Source organism: Panulirus ornatus, chromosome 71 (genome assembly GCF_036320965.1).
Source record: "Panulirus ornatus isolate Po-2019 chromosome 71, ASM3632096v1, whole genome shotgun sequence".
Taxonomy (NCBI): domain Eukaryota; kingdom Metazoa; phylum Arthropoda; class Malacostraca; order Decapoda; family Palinuridae; genus Panulirus; species Panulirus ornatus.
In genome coordinates, this window is record NC_092294.1 from 13,518,298 (window position 1) to 13,534,589 (window position 16,292).

General features: G+C 40.8%; 1 protein-coding gene across 5 annotated transcripts in view; it reads left to right on the forward strand.

Annotated features, from left to right (window-relative positions):
- The window catches only part of jumu (Forkhead box protein N4 jumeau), a 267,344-nt gene that overhangs the window by 237,733 nt on the left and 13,319 nt on the right, over window positions 1-16,292 (forward strand). For all 5 annotated transcript variants that reach the window (XM_071660401.1, XM_071660400.1, XM_071660404.1 and 2 more), the window contains 3 exons: window positions 4,501-4,604; window positions 4,997-5,128; window positions 5,836-5,981. In XM_071660401.1, the coding sequence (XP_071516502.1) occupies window positions 4,501-4,604; window positions 4,997-5,128; window positions 5,836-5,981 (382 nt within the window). The remainder of the gene's footprint in view (window positions 1-4,500; window positions 4,605-4,996; window positions 5,129-5,835; window positions 5,982-16,292) is intronic.

Genomic DNA, 16,292 nt, shown 5'->3' on the forward strand with positions numbered 1-16,292 from the left:
GTTTGTGTACGTGTTGGTTCATGTACATGCCTTTGAAATTTAATATGGGAGGAATCTTGTGTGTACGTTCTCCTTACCTTTCCCCAAATATTGACACGAAGTTGAAATGGTGTGACCTCTGTGGTGTTGAATCCCAGAACCCTTTAAGTGTTATAGTATAGGTGGAATGCATTTGTAAGCGGTTTTTAAGATGTTGAGGAAATTGCATTTCTTGGGACAATGCTGTTTTTAGGAAGTATGGGCATGCCGAGGTACATTATCGACACAAGGTGAGAAACGAAGCTAGGTATACCTGCATTACGTAAATGCACGTTATACAGTTACGGTCTTGAGAGATGAAACGGTGTGTCCAGTGTTGAAGAACTAAGGTTCGTGAACAAAGAATGTACTGGGTAATGCAGACTTTATGCCGACCAGGTCCATCACCTGCACCACCGCCGTAGCTATTGTCAAACCGAACCGCATGATCCTTCCGCTTGTCTTTGTTTTGTAAGGGGAAGACGAGAAAAATATAGTTTGACCGATGGATACGATGATTTTCTTGCTTGCTGCACTTAAGCTGGCGAAATGGGTTCCGGAAGGTTTTGTTGCTGCTGCAACAGCAACAAAAACAACAGGAGTTGCAGCTGCTGCGTTGAGTGTTGCTGCCGAGTCAGCCTGGCTTAGTGTTGATACCTGTACAGGCAGCAGCTGCTTTAGTCGTTCCACAAAGTAAAGGAAGCGAAGGAACTTTACATTATCCTTCTATTTTTTTTATTATCCGTTTTTGTGTATTTGTATCAGCATCCGATCTTTTTTATTTGCGACACCTGCGTAGCATGACAAAAACATTTTGGGATCGCTTTGTTCGTCGGCCGTGTCGACGGTAACCACACCCAAGTCTAGTGAAGGTGCGTTCAGACGCACGAGACTGGATGTTGTATGCAGTTGCTTTTGTGAGTCTTGGATTTATATGAATGGCATTAGACACTGACTTCAGCGCCTGGATTTCTGCCGGAGATAAGCCACTTGTAAAAACGTTTGCCTTGGAACTTGCTGTGGCTCACGGTTTTGTAAATAAAATTCATCTTCAGCTGTGGAACTTTTTTGATTATATATATATATATATATATATATATATATATATATATATATATATATATATATATTAATTTTTTTCAACCATCCGTATTGCAGTGCAGGCGACACGAATGTTTCATGGTAAACCCTTTTGTCAAATGTTTCAAGGAAAACATATATATATATATATATATATATATATATATATATATATATATATATATATATATATATATACACCCCAGCTTAGGAAACTATTCATCGACGGACTGTGAGGTAGATTGAACAGCTGGGTTTGGTTGTCGGCCGCCTGTCGCGCCCTGTATTTGAACCCAACCTCGGGCGGGCCCTTGCTTAATCATGGCCGAGTAACACTAACCAGTACACCTCGGAGGCCCTTGTGTGAGTGTTTATGGCAGGAAGTAGAGATGAGAATGCGTTTGTTCAGAAAGACTTTATTTAATGAAGTGTTTACAAATATGTCTTAAAACTGCTATTATCAATCGATAGGCGAGAAGAGTTTCTCAGAAGCCTCAGTTTGGAAGAATATTGCCGTGATTGCTCTTAACATGTTTAGTTAGGTGGTAGGTAATGAGTCTTGTCTAATAAGAGGTACCTTTCTTATTATCTTACCATTTAGGCTTCTTGCTATAATAAAGGGTTTCAGTGCAAGTTAAGTTGCCGTAACAAAGGTACTGTCCCTCAAGGTTGCCTAAGTGTTTCGTAACGTTTCGTTGTACAAAGCATTCACAAAACCAATGGTTGCAGATATTCATTGCTTAAATTGTTGAGATTAGGTTTGCAGATTATGGTAATGCGCCTTATTAGTATTGTGGTTTGCGATATTATTACAGGAAGCTAGTTGGTCCCCGTAGGAAGTACGATTGAATGCTTAAATTCTTCGCTCACTTCCCTTAATGCTTGCCAGGTGAATCCGATGTAATGTAAATGCAAGTCTAGCTTGTGGGGGTTATTCGCTGATGGAGTAACTCAGTTCATCCACCAGGAAACACCAAGTGCTGTGCTAACAGTGCATGATGAAGACTTTTCTCCTCAAGTATCTTGTATGCCTTTCCGCTTCCTTGACGCGAAGCTCTCTCTCTCTCTGACCTCCTCTGCTGTCACAAGTAGCTTACCAAAGGACTGAGTCCTTTGTAGCTGTTTGTAGGCCTTTGTACGAATGATAGGAAGATGCCTAAAGATTCGGAAAATTGCACGTGGTTTGGTACGTTCAGGAAGGAATTATTTTTCTCACTTTTGAGAATTACAAGTCATTAATGATGCGTTCGAAGGTCAGCTTGTAAACGCGCCGGGGTTGAGGCAGATGGTGTGGAACGATTTTTTTTTTTCCTTAACTGATCGTCAAACAGCTGAGCGCGGGACCATGTGGCCTCCCTTGTGCTAACGGCTGTACTGGCCAGCTGCTGGCAATCCCCCGGTCCTCCCCTCCCCCTCCCTTTCTCCCTACCACCGCATCATCCAACATCCCCAGCCTACATCCCGCTTGATTGTCTTACTGTGTGTGTCCCTGTTGGTTTCTGTGCGTGGGGACTTGCTCACAGCGCTCGAATTTCCCCCCTCTAGACCTTTCGTACATTTAAATTTGAAATATCCGACTCCCTTTCATTAGATACAAGGATTCCAATCGTGTGTAATGCATCCCGACACTTGTAACCTTTACCATTCTCTTCAATTTCACTGCGGGATCAATATTTTAGGATATTTATACACCGATGTCTTATGAATAATTTTATCGTTTCCTCTGCTGCCTTCACACACACACACGGCCGCCCCGGGCCCTGATTCTAACCTCTCCCGGCTTGCTCATTTCCATCCATCTCTGTACCCAGGCTCCTTCTCCCTCCTTTATTTGCCGTAGAGCCCATCAGGTCTCCCGTTATAGCTGGCTCTCCCATTTACCACCTCTTGCGTCTCCTTTATATATTTTAACCCTCCACTTACCGCTTATTGCCTTAAGATATCTATCAGAGATGTGTTCATTTTAATACATGTCCATCCATATTGACTTTATCATAGTTGTTTACATTTGCTAGTGTGGAAATGTCGTGTAAACACAGTAGTACATTGTTTCATTAATTCAGCGTATTGATGCGCATGATACAATTTTTTTTATTAGTGTAAAGTGGATCAATAAAACTTGTGTAAAGGGATCAATAAAAGAATGACATTGGAAGGGTTCGTACACGGTTATTCCCCCTACCTCCCTCCCTCCGATCGCGGAACCTCGCTTTACAGAACTAGCCCGTTCATACTGCCGTATAATGTACACTTGTCACTTTTAAAGTGAAATAATCATATTTTGAAGCGATCATATAGGGTCACTTTCCGTGTAGATAGTGATGGACAAAGGTTGGCATGTAGATGGGAGACCTTGGCAAATAAGGGAAACAGGTCGATATTGGTAGGATTCAGTCGAGTGGTCCGCGTTCTTGCACCAAAGTCATGGCTGGCCAAAAATTCTCTTTATAACATGGACCCATAACGCAGTATCTGCACACAAATTCCAGATATAGGCATAGTGGGGAGTTTATATGAGTCGGTGTGACAGTGTCACCTGTGTTAGTGTTCCAGATATGAAGCAAGAGATTTTTATGAATGAGTTCGACTTACTGTGGATTTAGTTACCTGTGGATTTAGTTATGAATGTGTTCTGTCCTATGAATTTATAGTAGTGGGCATACGACATGTTTGTAATTAATCAGGATTCTGAATTGTTGTGACAAATACAAGAAAGTTGTGTTAGAATCCACAGTGTAGTGTAGCCAGAACAATCCCGACTTTCCAAATATCTGTAATGGGTCTCTTCAGTGTCGCCCACGTTTAAACAGCATTAGCCCTTTTTTGGAAGAGGTATTTCATTTGACGGGGACGAACGAGCGTGGGTAAAGGTGGACTCTTGGAGTGAATGATCAACCTTGGCAAAGGTGTCTGTTCATTCGCAACGTAATCACACGTGCATGTGTAGTCTGATAACACCTCGGCATCAGTAGTTCTTTTTATATTAACTTTTTATATTAACCTCACTTTTGATTTATAATCATTGTAGCAGATAAGAAGAATGGTTCTTGGTGCTTCACACACCTCAGGAGAGTTCGAGAGTGGATGTGAGGAGATTAGCCATTATTTGTCTTCCTGATGCCACCATTGCTACACTCTTTATGTGCAATTGCTTTTTCCCCACCTTACAAAGGTAGCATCAGCAAATAAATGAACGGTGGCTTCTTAGTACACCCTTGCTGTAACTGTTGTGTGTATTCCACTGAAATCAGTCAACCATCCACATCCTAATGTTTTGCTTACCTTGTATCAAGATGATGCGGGATGATTTGAGATCTTATCCCTGCAGAATGGGAGTGATTTTGAAGATTTACGTTTAAGTCTTACCGTACATGTTGTAATATAATAAAATCCTCTTTCCAGTGAGCACTTCCCATACTTCAGGACAGCTCCCAATGGCTGGAAGAACTCAGTTCGACACAATCTTAGTCTCAACAAATGTTTCGAGAAGATCGAGAAACCAGTTGGTATGTTAATTTCCTTTAGTATTTAGTTCATTTAGGTTAGTGTTTTTGCACATATATTTGATTTTGAAGAATTTTATATGTAAATTAGTTTTTGGTGCTGTAATCATTGTAATAACTGCCTGCATATGGGTATCGGGTATTTTTGATTTCTCAGTATCACGTTTGACATTCCTGTTATTAATACGAGTAGGATATGAGGATTAAGAACGTATAATACCACCCTGTCTTTAGTTATTTAATTTGTTTATTTGTAGGATGGTAATGGAGGTTGTATATGCAAGAGTCATAGTGTAGTTTGAGTTTGAGGGTGGGGGCATGGTAGATGAATCAGTTGCTTTTAACATTAAGAAAATACGAGTTTCCTTCAATTAATTAATCATAATTATGTACAGTGGCTGGTAGTAACCAGCGCAAAGGTTGCTTATGGGCCCTGAATCCTGCTAAGGCCCATAAAATGGATGAAGAAGTACAAAAGTGGAGTAAGAAAGACCTTCAAGGAATTAAAGATGCCATGGCATATCCAGGTAAGATGATCTCTTATCCAAACTTATATTACTGATGTTTAAAATGTTCCCTTTTCTAAAAGCAGGGAAGGAATGGAGTATGGCTACATATGTTTTAGATGAAAAAGTGGAAGAACGGTTTAGGATTAGATGCTAATTAAATGTTTATATCAGCATCGAATTGCAAGCTTCACTTTAACACACTGGCCTAATTTTTATTTGAGAATATGTTAGTGAACTGCTTCACATTGTTCCTGTTGGTTGTATCCCATGGATACCTCTTTCCCCAGATGTTTAGGACTCAGCACCTTAAAGCCTTACACATTCCACCCTTTCTTCTCAAGTCTCAGTAATTATTAATTTTATACAACTCCAAGACTCCTTATATGGAGCTCCTACAGCTATTGAGACTTTTAAGTTGGGAAGTGATTGAATTCTTTGGAGTGCAGTCCTTGACAAGCCTGTACTCCAAGCAGTTAAGAGTCCTGCAAAACCCCTCTTAATAATTGTATTAACTATTGCTTCATTTTGTAACTCATAATATAGAACTTTCGTATTTGCCATCAAACTTCTCACAAAAATTCTAAGGTTTTCATATACATCAGGCCTGTTTTACAAAGATGAGTTGTTATTGTATGTAGCATCACAAGAAGTTGCTTATTGAGAATAGAAATGAAACAAGTTTTCCACTTTTTTCCATTTATTAATGCACATTATTGTTATTATAGAAGTGTTGGAAGCATTGGAGCGTGGAGAAATGAAATTTGAGTCAAATGGAGGAGTATCATCATGCAGTGAAGATGAAGACGAAGATGAGGAGGTTGACCCACTAAGTGTTGACACCCCCAGCACTCCTACAGTTGGAACAGTAAAGGTAAATTAAGAAATATATATATATATACATTGAAGTATTAAACTAAGTATGCATATAACAGTATACAGTTAATTGCAATGTTCCATATTAATAGAAAAATTGTCTAGTTTCCAACATATATACCATTTTACTCGTATATGATAAGGTGGTGTATTGTTTAGTATAACTGCTTTGAATACTGGGCAGGGCAGTTGCTCTGCAGGTCACCCAGTAGTCTGACCTACCCATGGAGAGTATCTTTATGTATATATGTATCTTTCATGAGATGGCCTTGATTAGGGCATTTAGTAACCCAAGGTATATCAGCAAGTGGGGAAAAAATCTCTTATTATATTAAGAAAAAATCTCTTATATCATATTAAGATTCTAATTTGTGTTCGTTAAAGTTATGAAAGGCTACTCTTTTGTTGTAAGTACTTTGTAATTTTCAACTATAACATCCTTAATTATCCTTAATTTGATTCAAAAAGACTAATATCTTCATTTGCTCCTACTCTCCATCATTCAAAATACCCCCACTAGTCTTGTACAAATCACTAAATGAATCAGTTCATGTCTTTAGTAATATAACTTTTCGTATACCTTGAGCCATTACTCTTGGTTCAAGGCCTTGTTGTGTGTTTTACATTGTTTTTCTATTTTTCTTAATTTTTATACTGTACATGGAGGATGTCATTATGAATTGGCTTTCAGAGATTAATGTAGTTCAGCCTCTTGAATGTGTGTCCATTACTATATGTATTCCAAATTGGAATGAAAGAGAATTTCTGAATTATGGATGATAATATATTGCAGTAGTTGATTGACAGCCAACGATCAGGAAGGTATAGTATTGGTACCATCCACCTAGGTATTCGGAGGGTTAGTGACTGCTGTGTAGTGAGCCAGCACTAACTGGTTGTCAAGTTGCACTCTTCTGATCCAGATAGCAGTCTTTTCTCTCAGCATCACCCACATTCTGTCCGCAAGCACACAATCTCTCCTTGGCACACATAACTTGATAACACTTAACTCAGCTCATTCTTTGTAACTAAGATTCTCTTGCAGTGATCACTATGCACTACTCCTGCCTTTTGGCAAAATAGTAGGAGCATTAGACAGTAGTAGTAGGTAGGAACATTTAGTCAGGAGCAATAGTAGAATTAGTATGGAGGAACTTAGGCAGGAGCATTAGGTAGTAGTAATCAGGAGGAACATTATGTTGGTATCTCTGCAAACACTACACTAGACTTAGTCCTCTGGCAGTGGCCTGTTAAGGGTGAGGCACTAAAGGCTAAGAAGCAACACTGGAGTTCACTAGTTATGGAGACTCAATTGCTGCGGCCACCCCCTTGAGGGAGTTCCAGAAGGGAACAGGCGTCAGAGGAAGGAGACAGAGAGGGGCAGAAGTTGCAGAGGCCTCTTCCTAATGTTCCTACTGAATACTTCTATCTAATTATCCTACCAACTACTACTACATAATGTTTCTACCTAATGCTCCTGCATAAATGTTCTTCTGTATTACTTCTATCTACAGCTACCATTTTGCCAAAAGGCAGGGCTACCACATAGTGCTTACTAAAAGAAAATCTAGTTACGAAGAATGAGCTGTGTGAGTTAAGTGTAATGTGTGACAAGGAGATATTGGATGTTTGTGGACAGAATGCCAGCCGCCCACATGTGAGTGAGGCAGAAAGAAAAGACAGCTACCTGGTTCAGAGGAATGCAACTTGACAATCACTTAAGTGCTGGCTCACTATGAAAGTGTCAGTAACCCTCCTGATACCCAAGCATGTAGTATTGGTAATTTACCTCCCTGGTCCTTGGCTGCCACTCAACTAATACTTAATAGCAAACAGGGATGAATGGAAAAATAGAATTTCATGATACATTTTATTTGATGCACCTAAAGGCTCAAAACATGAGGATAGCACATGCAACATAATATTGGGACTGTACAAAAGGGTTTGTTTAGTTAAGCACATTCTGCACAAATGTTGGGTTTAAATGTAAAGAGAGATGTGTGGTAATAAAAAGAGTGGTTGAGAGACCAGAAGAAGGTAGGTGTGTTGAAATGGTTTGGACATATGGAGAAAATGAGTGAGAAAATGTTGACAAAAGGATATGTGTCAGAGGAGGCGGGAACAAGAAGCGGAAAACCAAATTGGAGGTGGAAGGATGGAGTGAACAAGATTTTGAGCAATAGGGGCCTGAACATAGAGGAGGGTGACAGGCGTGCAAGGAATAGAGTGAATTGGAACGATGTGGTATACTGGCGTCCACATGCTGTCAGTGACCTAAACCAGGGCATGTGAAACGTCAAGGGGTAAACCATGGAAAGGGCTGTGTGGCCTGGATGTGGACAGAGAGTTGTGGTTTCGGTGCATTACAAGTGACAGCTAGAGACTAAATGTGAATGAATGTGGCTTGCTTTTTTTTTCCTGGCACTGCCTCGCCGAAGAAGAGGGTAGCTATGCTGTTTCCTGTGGGGCAGGGTAGCATCAGGAATGGATGAAGGCAAGCAAGTATGAATATGTACGTGTATATATATGTAGAGTTTGTGTATATGTTGATATGTACATGTATGTATATGTGCATGTAAGGGCATTTATGTACATATATGTGTGTATATGAGTAAATGGGCCATTCTTCATCTATTTCCTGATGCGGGAAACAGTGATCAAGGATAATAATATTTTATTATTATCATCATACTTAGTCACTGTCTCCCACATCAGCGAGGTGGCGCAAGGAAACAGGTGAAAGAATGGCCCAACCGACCCACATGCACATGTAGATACACAAGTGCCCACACACGCATGTGTACATACCTATACATTTCAACATTTACATATACAGACATATACATATATGCACATGTATGTACATATTCATACTTGCTGCCTTCATCCATTCCCATTACCACCCCGCCACACATGAAATTACACCCCTCCCTCCACACGCATGTGTGGTAGTGCTAGGAAAAGACAACAAAGGCCACATTCGTTCACACTCAGTCTCTAGCTGTCATGTGTAATGCACTGGAACCACAGCTCACTTTCCACATCCAGGCCCCACAGAACTTTCCATGGTTTACCCCAGACGCTTCACATGCCCTGGTTCAATTCATTGACAGCATATCAACCCAGGTACATCACATAGCTCCAATTCACTCTACTCCTTGCATGCCTTTCACCCTCCTGGATGTTTAGGCCAAGATTGCTCGTCTTTTTCACTCCATCCTTCCACCTCCAATTTGGTCTCCCACTTGTTCCCTCCACCTCTTGACTCATATGTCCTCTTTGTCAATCTTTCCTCACTCATTCTTTCCATGTGACCAAACCTCTTCAATACAACCTCTTCTTCTCTCTCAACCACACACTCTTTTTATTACCACACAGCTCTGTTACCCTTTCATTACTTACAGGATCAAACCACCTCACACGACATAGTACTGAAACATTTAAATCATTTCCAACACATCCACCTTCATGCACAATCTAATCTATATAGCCCCATGCCTCACACAACCATATAATAAATACATTAGAATCACTATTCTTTCAAACATAATCATTCTCGCTTTCCTCATTCTTCAATGCCCCCTGTACCTTCGTCCTGTCCCCCACCCTGTAACTCACTTCTGCTTCCATGGTTCCATCCATTGCTAAGTCCACTCCCAGATATCTAAAAGACTTCACTTCCTCCAGTTTTTCTCCATTCAAACTTACCTCCCAATTAACTTGTCCCTCAACCCTACTGAACCTAATAATAATAACCTTGCTCTTATTCACATTTACTCAGCTTTCTTCTTTCACACACTTTACCAAACTCAGTCAACAACAACTGCAGTTTTTCACCTGAATCAGCCACCAGCGCTTTATCATCAGAGAGCAACAACTGACTCACTTCCCAAGCCCTCTCATCCACAACAGACTGCATACTTGCCCTTCTCCAAAACTCTTGCATTCACCTCCCTAACAACCCCATCAGTAAACATATTAAACAATCATGGACACATCACACATTCCTGCCGCAAACTGACATTCACTTGGAACCAATCACTTTCCTATCTTCCTACTCGTACACAGGCCTTACATCCTTGATAAAAACTTTTCACTGCTTCTAGCAACTTACCTCCCACACCATATACTCTTAATAGCTTCCACAAAGTATCTCTTACCACCCTATCATATGCCTTCTCCAGATCCATAAATGCTGCATACAAATAATCTGTTTTTCTAAGTATTTCTCACATACATTCTTCAAAGCAAACACCTGATCCACACATCCTCTACCACTTCTGAAACCACACTGTTCTTCCCCAATCTGCCCTGTACATACCTTTACCCTCTCAATCAAGACCCTTCCTTAAAATTTCCCAGGAATACTCAACAAACTTATACCTCAGTATTTTGAATACTCGCCTTTTTCCCTTTGCCTTTGTACAATGGCACTATGCATGCATTCCGCCAATCCTCAGGCACTTCACCATGAACCATACATACATTGAATATCCTCACCAACCAGGCAACAACACAGTCACCCCCTTTTTTAATGAATTCCACTGCAGTACCATCCAGTCCCACTGCCCCCAGCTTTCATCTTCCACAATGCCCTCACTATCTCTTCTTTGTTCACCAAACCTTTCTCCATGACACTCTCACTTCTCACACCACCTCAACCAAAACACCCTATATCTGCCACTCTATCATCAGACACATTAAAAAAAAAAAAACTTCAAAATACTCACTCCATCTCCTCACTTTACCACCACTTGTTACCACCTCCCCATCAGCCCTCTTCACCAATGTTTCCATTTGTTCTCTTGTCTTACACACTTTATTTACCTCCTTTCAAAACATATTTTTATTCTCCCTAAGTTATAATGATACTCTCTCACCCCAACTCTCATTTGCCCTCTTTTTCACCTCTTGCACCTTTCTCTTGACCTCCTGCCTCTTTCTTTTATACATCTCCAGTAATTTGCATTATTTCCCTGCAAAAATTGTCCAGACGCATCTCTCTTCTCTTTTACTAACAATCTTACTTCTTCATCCCACCACTCACTACCCTTTCTAATCTGCCCACCTCCCACCTTTTTTATGCCGCAAGCATCTCTTGCGCAAGCCATCACTGCTTCCCCAAATACATCCCATTCCTCCCCAACACCCCTAATTTGTCATTTGCTCTTACCTTTTGCCATTCTGTACTCAATCTCTCCCGGTACTTCTTCACACAAGTCTCCTCTCCAAGCTCACTTATTCTCACCACTCTCTTCACCCCAACAGTCTCTCTTCTTTTCTAAAATCTTTTACAAATCTTCACCTTCGCCTCCACAAGATAATGATCAGACATCCCTCCAGTTGCCCCTTTCAGCACTTAACATCCAAAAGTCTCTTTTATGCGCCTATCAGTTAACATGTAATCCAATAACACTCTCTGGCCATCTCTCCTACTTACATGCGTATACTTATGTATATCTCTCTTTTTAAACCAGGTATTCCCAATCAATAGTCCTTTTTCAGTTCTTCACCATTTTCATTTACAACACTGAACACCCCATGTACACCAATTACACCCTTACTGCCACATTACTCACCTTTGCATTCAAATCACCCATCACTAGCCTGGTCTCATGCATGAAAGCTGCAAACACACTCACTCAGCTGCTCCCAAAGCACTTGCCTCTTATGGTCTTTCTTCTCATGCCCAGGTGCTTAGGCACCAATAATCACCCATCACTCGCCATCCACTTTCAGTTTAACCAGTATCAGTCTAGAGTTTACTTTCTTACACCCTATCACATACTTCCACAACAACTGCTTCAGTAGTGCTACTCCTTCCTTTACTCTTTTCCTCTCCAATCCCTGGCTTTACTCCCAAGACATGCCCAAACAACTCTTCCCCTTTAGTCTTGAGCTTCATTTCACTCAGAGCCAAAACATCCAGGTTTCCACAAACATACTACCTATCTCTCCTTTTTTAATCCTCTTTGTTACATCCACACACATTTAGACACCCCATTCTGAGTTTTCGAGCAGGATGAGCACTCCCCACATATCTCCTTCTGTTACTCCTTTTAGAAAGTTAAAATACAAGGAAGGGAGGGTTTCTAGCCCCTCGCTCCTGTCCCCTTTAGTCACCTTCTACAACAGGCTGGAAATGCATGGGAACTATTCTTTCTCCCTTATTATTATTAATATAATTATCCATGGGGATAGGGGAGAAAGAATACTTTCCACGTATTTCCCACATGTTGTAGAAGGCGACTACAGGTGGTGGAAGTGGGGGGCCTAGAAACCTTCACCTCCTTGTAATTAACTTAATGAAGGGGAAACAGAAGGAGGAGTCATGCGGGGAGTGCTCATCCTGCTTGAAAGCTCAGATTGGGGTGTATAAATGTGTGTGGATGTAACAAAGAGGATTAAAAAAGGAGAGATAGGTAGTATGTTTGAGGAAAGAAACCTAGACGTTTTTGCTCTGAGTGAAACAAAGCTCAAGGATAAAGGGGAAGAGTCGTTTGGGCATGTCTTGGGAGTAAAGTCAGGGATTAGTGAGAGGACAAGCAAAGGAAGGAGTAGCACTACTGACGCAGGAGTTGTGGGAATATGTGATAGAGTGTAAGAAAGTAAACTCTAGACTGATATTGGTATAACTGAAAGTGGATGGAGAGAGATAGGTGATTATTGGTGCCTATGCACCTGGGCATGAGAAGAAAGATCATGAGAGGCAAGTGTTTAGGGAGCAGCTGAGTGAGTGTGTTTGCACCTTTCATGCACGAGACCAGGCTAGTAGTGATGGGTGATTTGAATGCAAAGGTGAGTAATGTGGCAGTTGAGGGTATAATTGGTGTACATGGGGTGTTCACTGTTGTAAATGAAAATGGTGAAGAGCTTGAAGATTTGTGTGCTGAAAAAGGACTAGTGATTGGGAATACCTGGTTTAAAAAGAGAGATATACATAAGTACACGTATGTAAGTAGGAGAGATGGCCAGAGAGTGTTATTGGATTATGTGTTAATTGATAGGCGCATAAAAGAGACTTTTGCATGTTAAGTGCTGAAAGGGGCAACAGGAGGGATGTCTGATCATTATCTTGTGGAGGTGAAGTGAAGATTTGTAGAGGTTTTTAGAAAAGAAGAGAGAATGTTGGGGTGAAGTGAGTGGTGAGAATAAGTGAGCTTGGAGAAGAGACTTGTGTGAAGAAGTACCAGGAGAGACTGAGTACAGAATGGCAAAAGGTAAGAGCAAATGACATAAGGGGAGTTGGGGAGGAATGGGATGTATTTGGGGAAGCAGCACTGGCTTGCGCTTAAGATGCTTGCGGCATGAAAAAGGTGGGAGGTGGGCAGATTGAAAAGGGTAGTGAGTAGTGGGATGAAGAAGTAAGATTGTTAGAGAAAGAGAAGAGAGAAGCATTTGGACGATTTTTTCAGGGAAATAATGCAAATGAATGGAGATGTATAAAAGAAAGAGGCAGGAGGTCAAGAGAAAGGTGCAAGAGGTGAAAAAGAGGGCAAATGAGAGTTGGGGTGAAAGAGTATCATTATAGCTTAGGAAGAATAAAAATATATTTTGGAAAGAGGTGAACAAAGTGCGTAAGACAAGAGAACAAATGGAAACATTGGTGAAGAGGGCTGATGGGGAGGTGGTAACAAGTGGTGGTAAAGTGAGGAGATGGAGCGAGTATTTTGAAGTTTTTTTTTAATGTGTCTGATGATAGAGTGGCAGATATAGGATGTTTTTTGGTTGAGGTGGTGTGAGAAGTGAGAGGGTCATGGAGAAAGGTTTGGTGAACAAAGAAGAGATAGTGAGGGCATTGTGGAAGATGAAAGCTGGGGGCAGTGGGACTGGATGGTACTGCAGTGGAATTCATTAAAAAAGGGGGTGACTGTGTTGTTGCCTGGTTGGTGAGGATATTCAATGTATGTATGGTTCATGGTGAAGTGCCTGAGGATTGGCGGAATGCATGCATAGTGCCATTGTACAAAGGCAAAGGGAATAAAGGCGAGTGTTCAAAATACTGAGGTATAAGTTTGTTGAGTATTCCTGGGAAATTATATGGGAGGGTATTGATTGAGAGGGTAAAGGTATGTACAGAGCATCAGATTGGGGAAGAACAGTGTGGTTTCAGAAGTGGTAGAGGATGTGTGGATCAGGTGTTTGCTTTGAAGAATGTATGTGAGAAATACTTAGAAAAACAGATGGATTTGTATGCAGCATTTATGGATCTGGAGAAGGCATATGATAGGGTGGTAAGAGATACTTTGTGGAAGCTATTAAGAGTATATGGTGTGGGAGGTAAGTTGCTAGAAGCAGTGAAAAGTTTTTATCAAGGATGTAAGGCCTGTGTACGAGTAGGAAGCTAGGAAAGTGATTGGTTCCAAGTGAATGTCAGTTTGCAGCAGGGGTGCGTGATGTCTCCATGGTTGTTTGATAAGTTTATTGATGGGGTTGTTAGGGAGGCGAATGGAAGAGTTTTGGAGAGGGGCAAGTATGCAGTCTGTTGTGGATGAGAGAGCTTGGGAAGTGAGTCAGTTGTTGTTCGCTGATGATACAGCACTGGTGGCATATTCGGGTGAAAACTGCAGAAGCTGGTGACTGAGTTCGGTAAAGTGTGTGAAAGAAGAAAGCCAGGAGTAAATGTGAATACGAACAAGGTTATTATTATTATTACCGGGTTCAGTAGGGTTGAGGGACACATAAATTGGGAGGTAAGTTTGAATGGAGAAAAACTGCAGGAAGTGAAGTGTTTTAGATATCTGGGAGTGGACTTAGAAGTGGTTGGAACCATGGAAGCGGAAGTGAGTCACGGGGTGGGGGACGGAGAAGGTACTGGGAGCATCGAAGAATATGGAAGGCTAGGCGAATGTTAGCTCGGAGAGCAAAATTGGGTATATTTGAAGGAATGGGGGCTCCAACAATGTTATATATAGTTGCAATATGTGGGCTATATTATAGATAGGGTTGTATGGAGGAGGGTGGATGTGTTGTAAATGTTTGAGGATAATAATATGTGGTGTGAGGTAACAGAAACAGAGATGTGTGGTAATAAAAAGAGTGTGTGGTTGAGAGAGCAGAGCAGTAGAGGGTGTATTGAAATGGTTAGGTCACATGGAGAGAATGAGTGAGGAAAGATTGACAGGGGACATACGAGTCAAGAGGTGGAGGGAACAAGTGGGAGACCAAATTGGAGGTGGAAGGATGGAGTGAAAAAGACTTGAGCGATTGAGGCGTAAACATACAGGAGAGTGAAAGGCGTGCAAGGAGTAGAGTGAATTGGAACAATGTCGTATACCAGGGTCAATGTGCTGTCAATGGATTGAACCAGGGCACACAAAAGCGTCTGGGGTAAACCATGGAAATGTTTTGTGCGGCCTGGATGTGGATAGAGTTGTGGTTTCGGTGCAGTGCTCATGACAGCTGGAGAATGAGTGTGGACAAATGTGTCCTTTTCTGTCTGTTTTACTGGTGGTGATGCTGTTTCCTGTGGGATGGGTTGGCACTGGGAATGGATGAAGGAGAGTATGAATATGTACACGTGTATATATATGTATATCGGAAAGGATCACAATTTTGCGCGTGGTTAAGATATTCCTGTGAGTCCACGGGGAAAATAAAACACGATAAGTTCCCAAGTGCGCTTTCATGTAATAATCATATCATCAGCGGAGATACAAGAGAGAAATATAAGTCAGTTGGTATACATCGAAGAGACGAAGCTAGGACGCCATTTGGTAAACATTGTCCAAGACATACGACGAGTGTTCATAAACTTATCATTTTACATTTTATCAACAATGAAGCTATCTAATTTGTATAGACCATCATAAATATTAAGATTATAATTCTTTGTGTATTTAATACTAGAAGATTCAATGATATTTCTTGTGATAATAGAGTTAAGAGTTAATAACCGAGATGGCATTACTCCAGTCAATACAATGATCATAGTTTTTAACGTGATTAAACAAGGCATTTGATTCTTGTCCTGTTCTTATACTATATTTATGTTGCTTAAGTCTAACAGAAAGATCTTTACCAGTCTGACCAACATAAAATTTATCACAATTTCCACATGGCCCTTTATAGATGCATCCAAGATAATTTTTCTGGTGAATTCCTGATGAAGATATTCTTTATAGTATTCTGGTTGCTGAAGGCAACATTTACATTAAAGGATTTAAGCAACATGGGAAGTAAAGTGAAATTATTATTAAAAGGGAGAACTAAAAGATTCTTGGTGTCAATGGGAGGTTTGGGTTCAACTCTATAAAATGATTTCTTTGCTAACTTAAAGGATTTATCAATGAAAGATGTTGGGTACTTT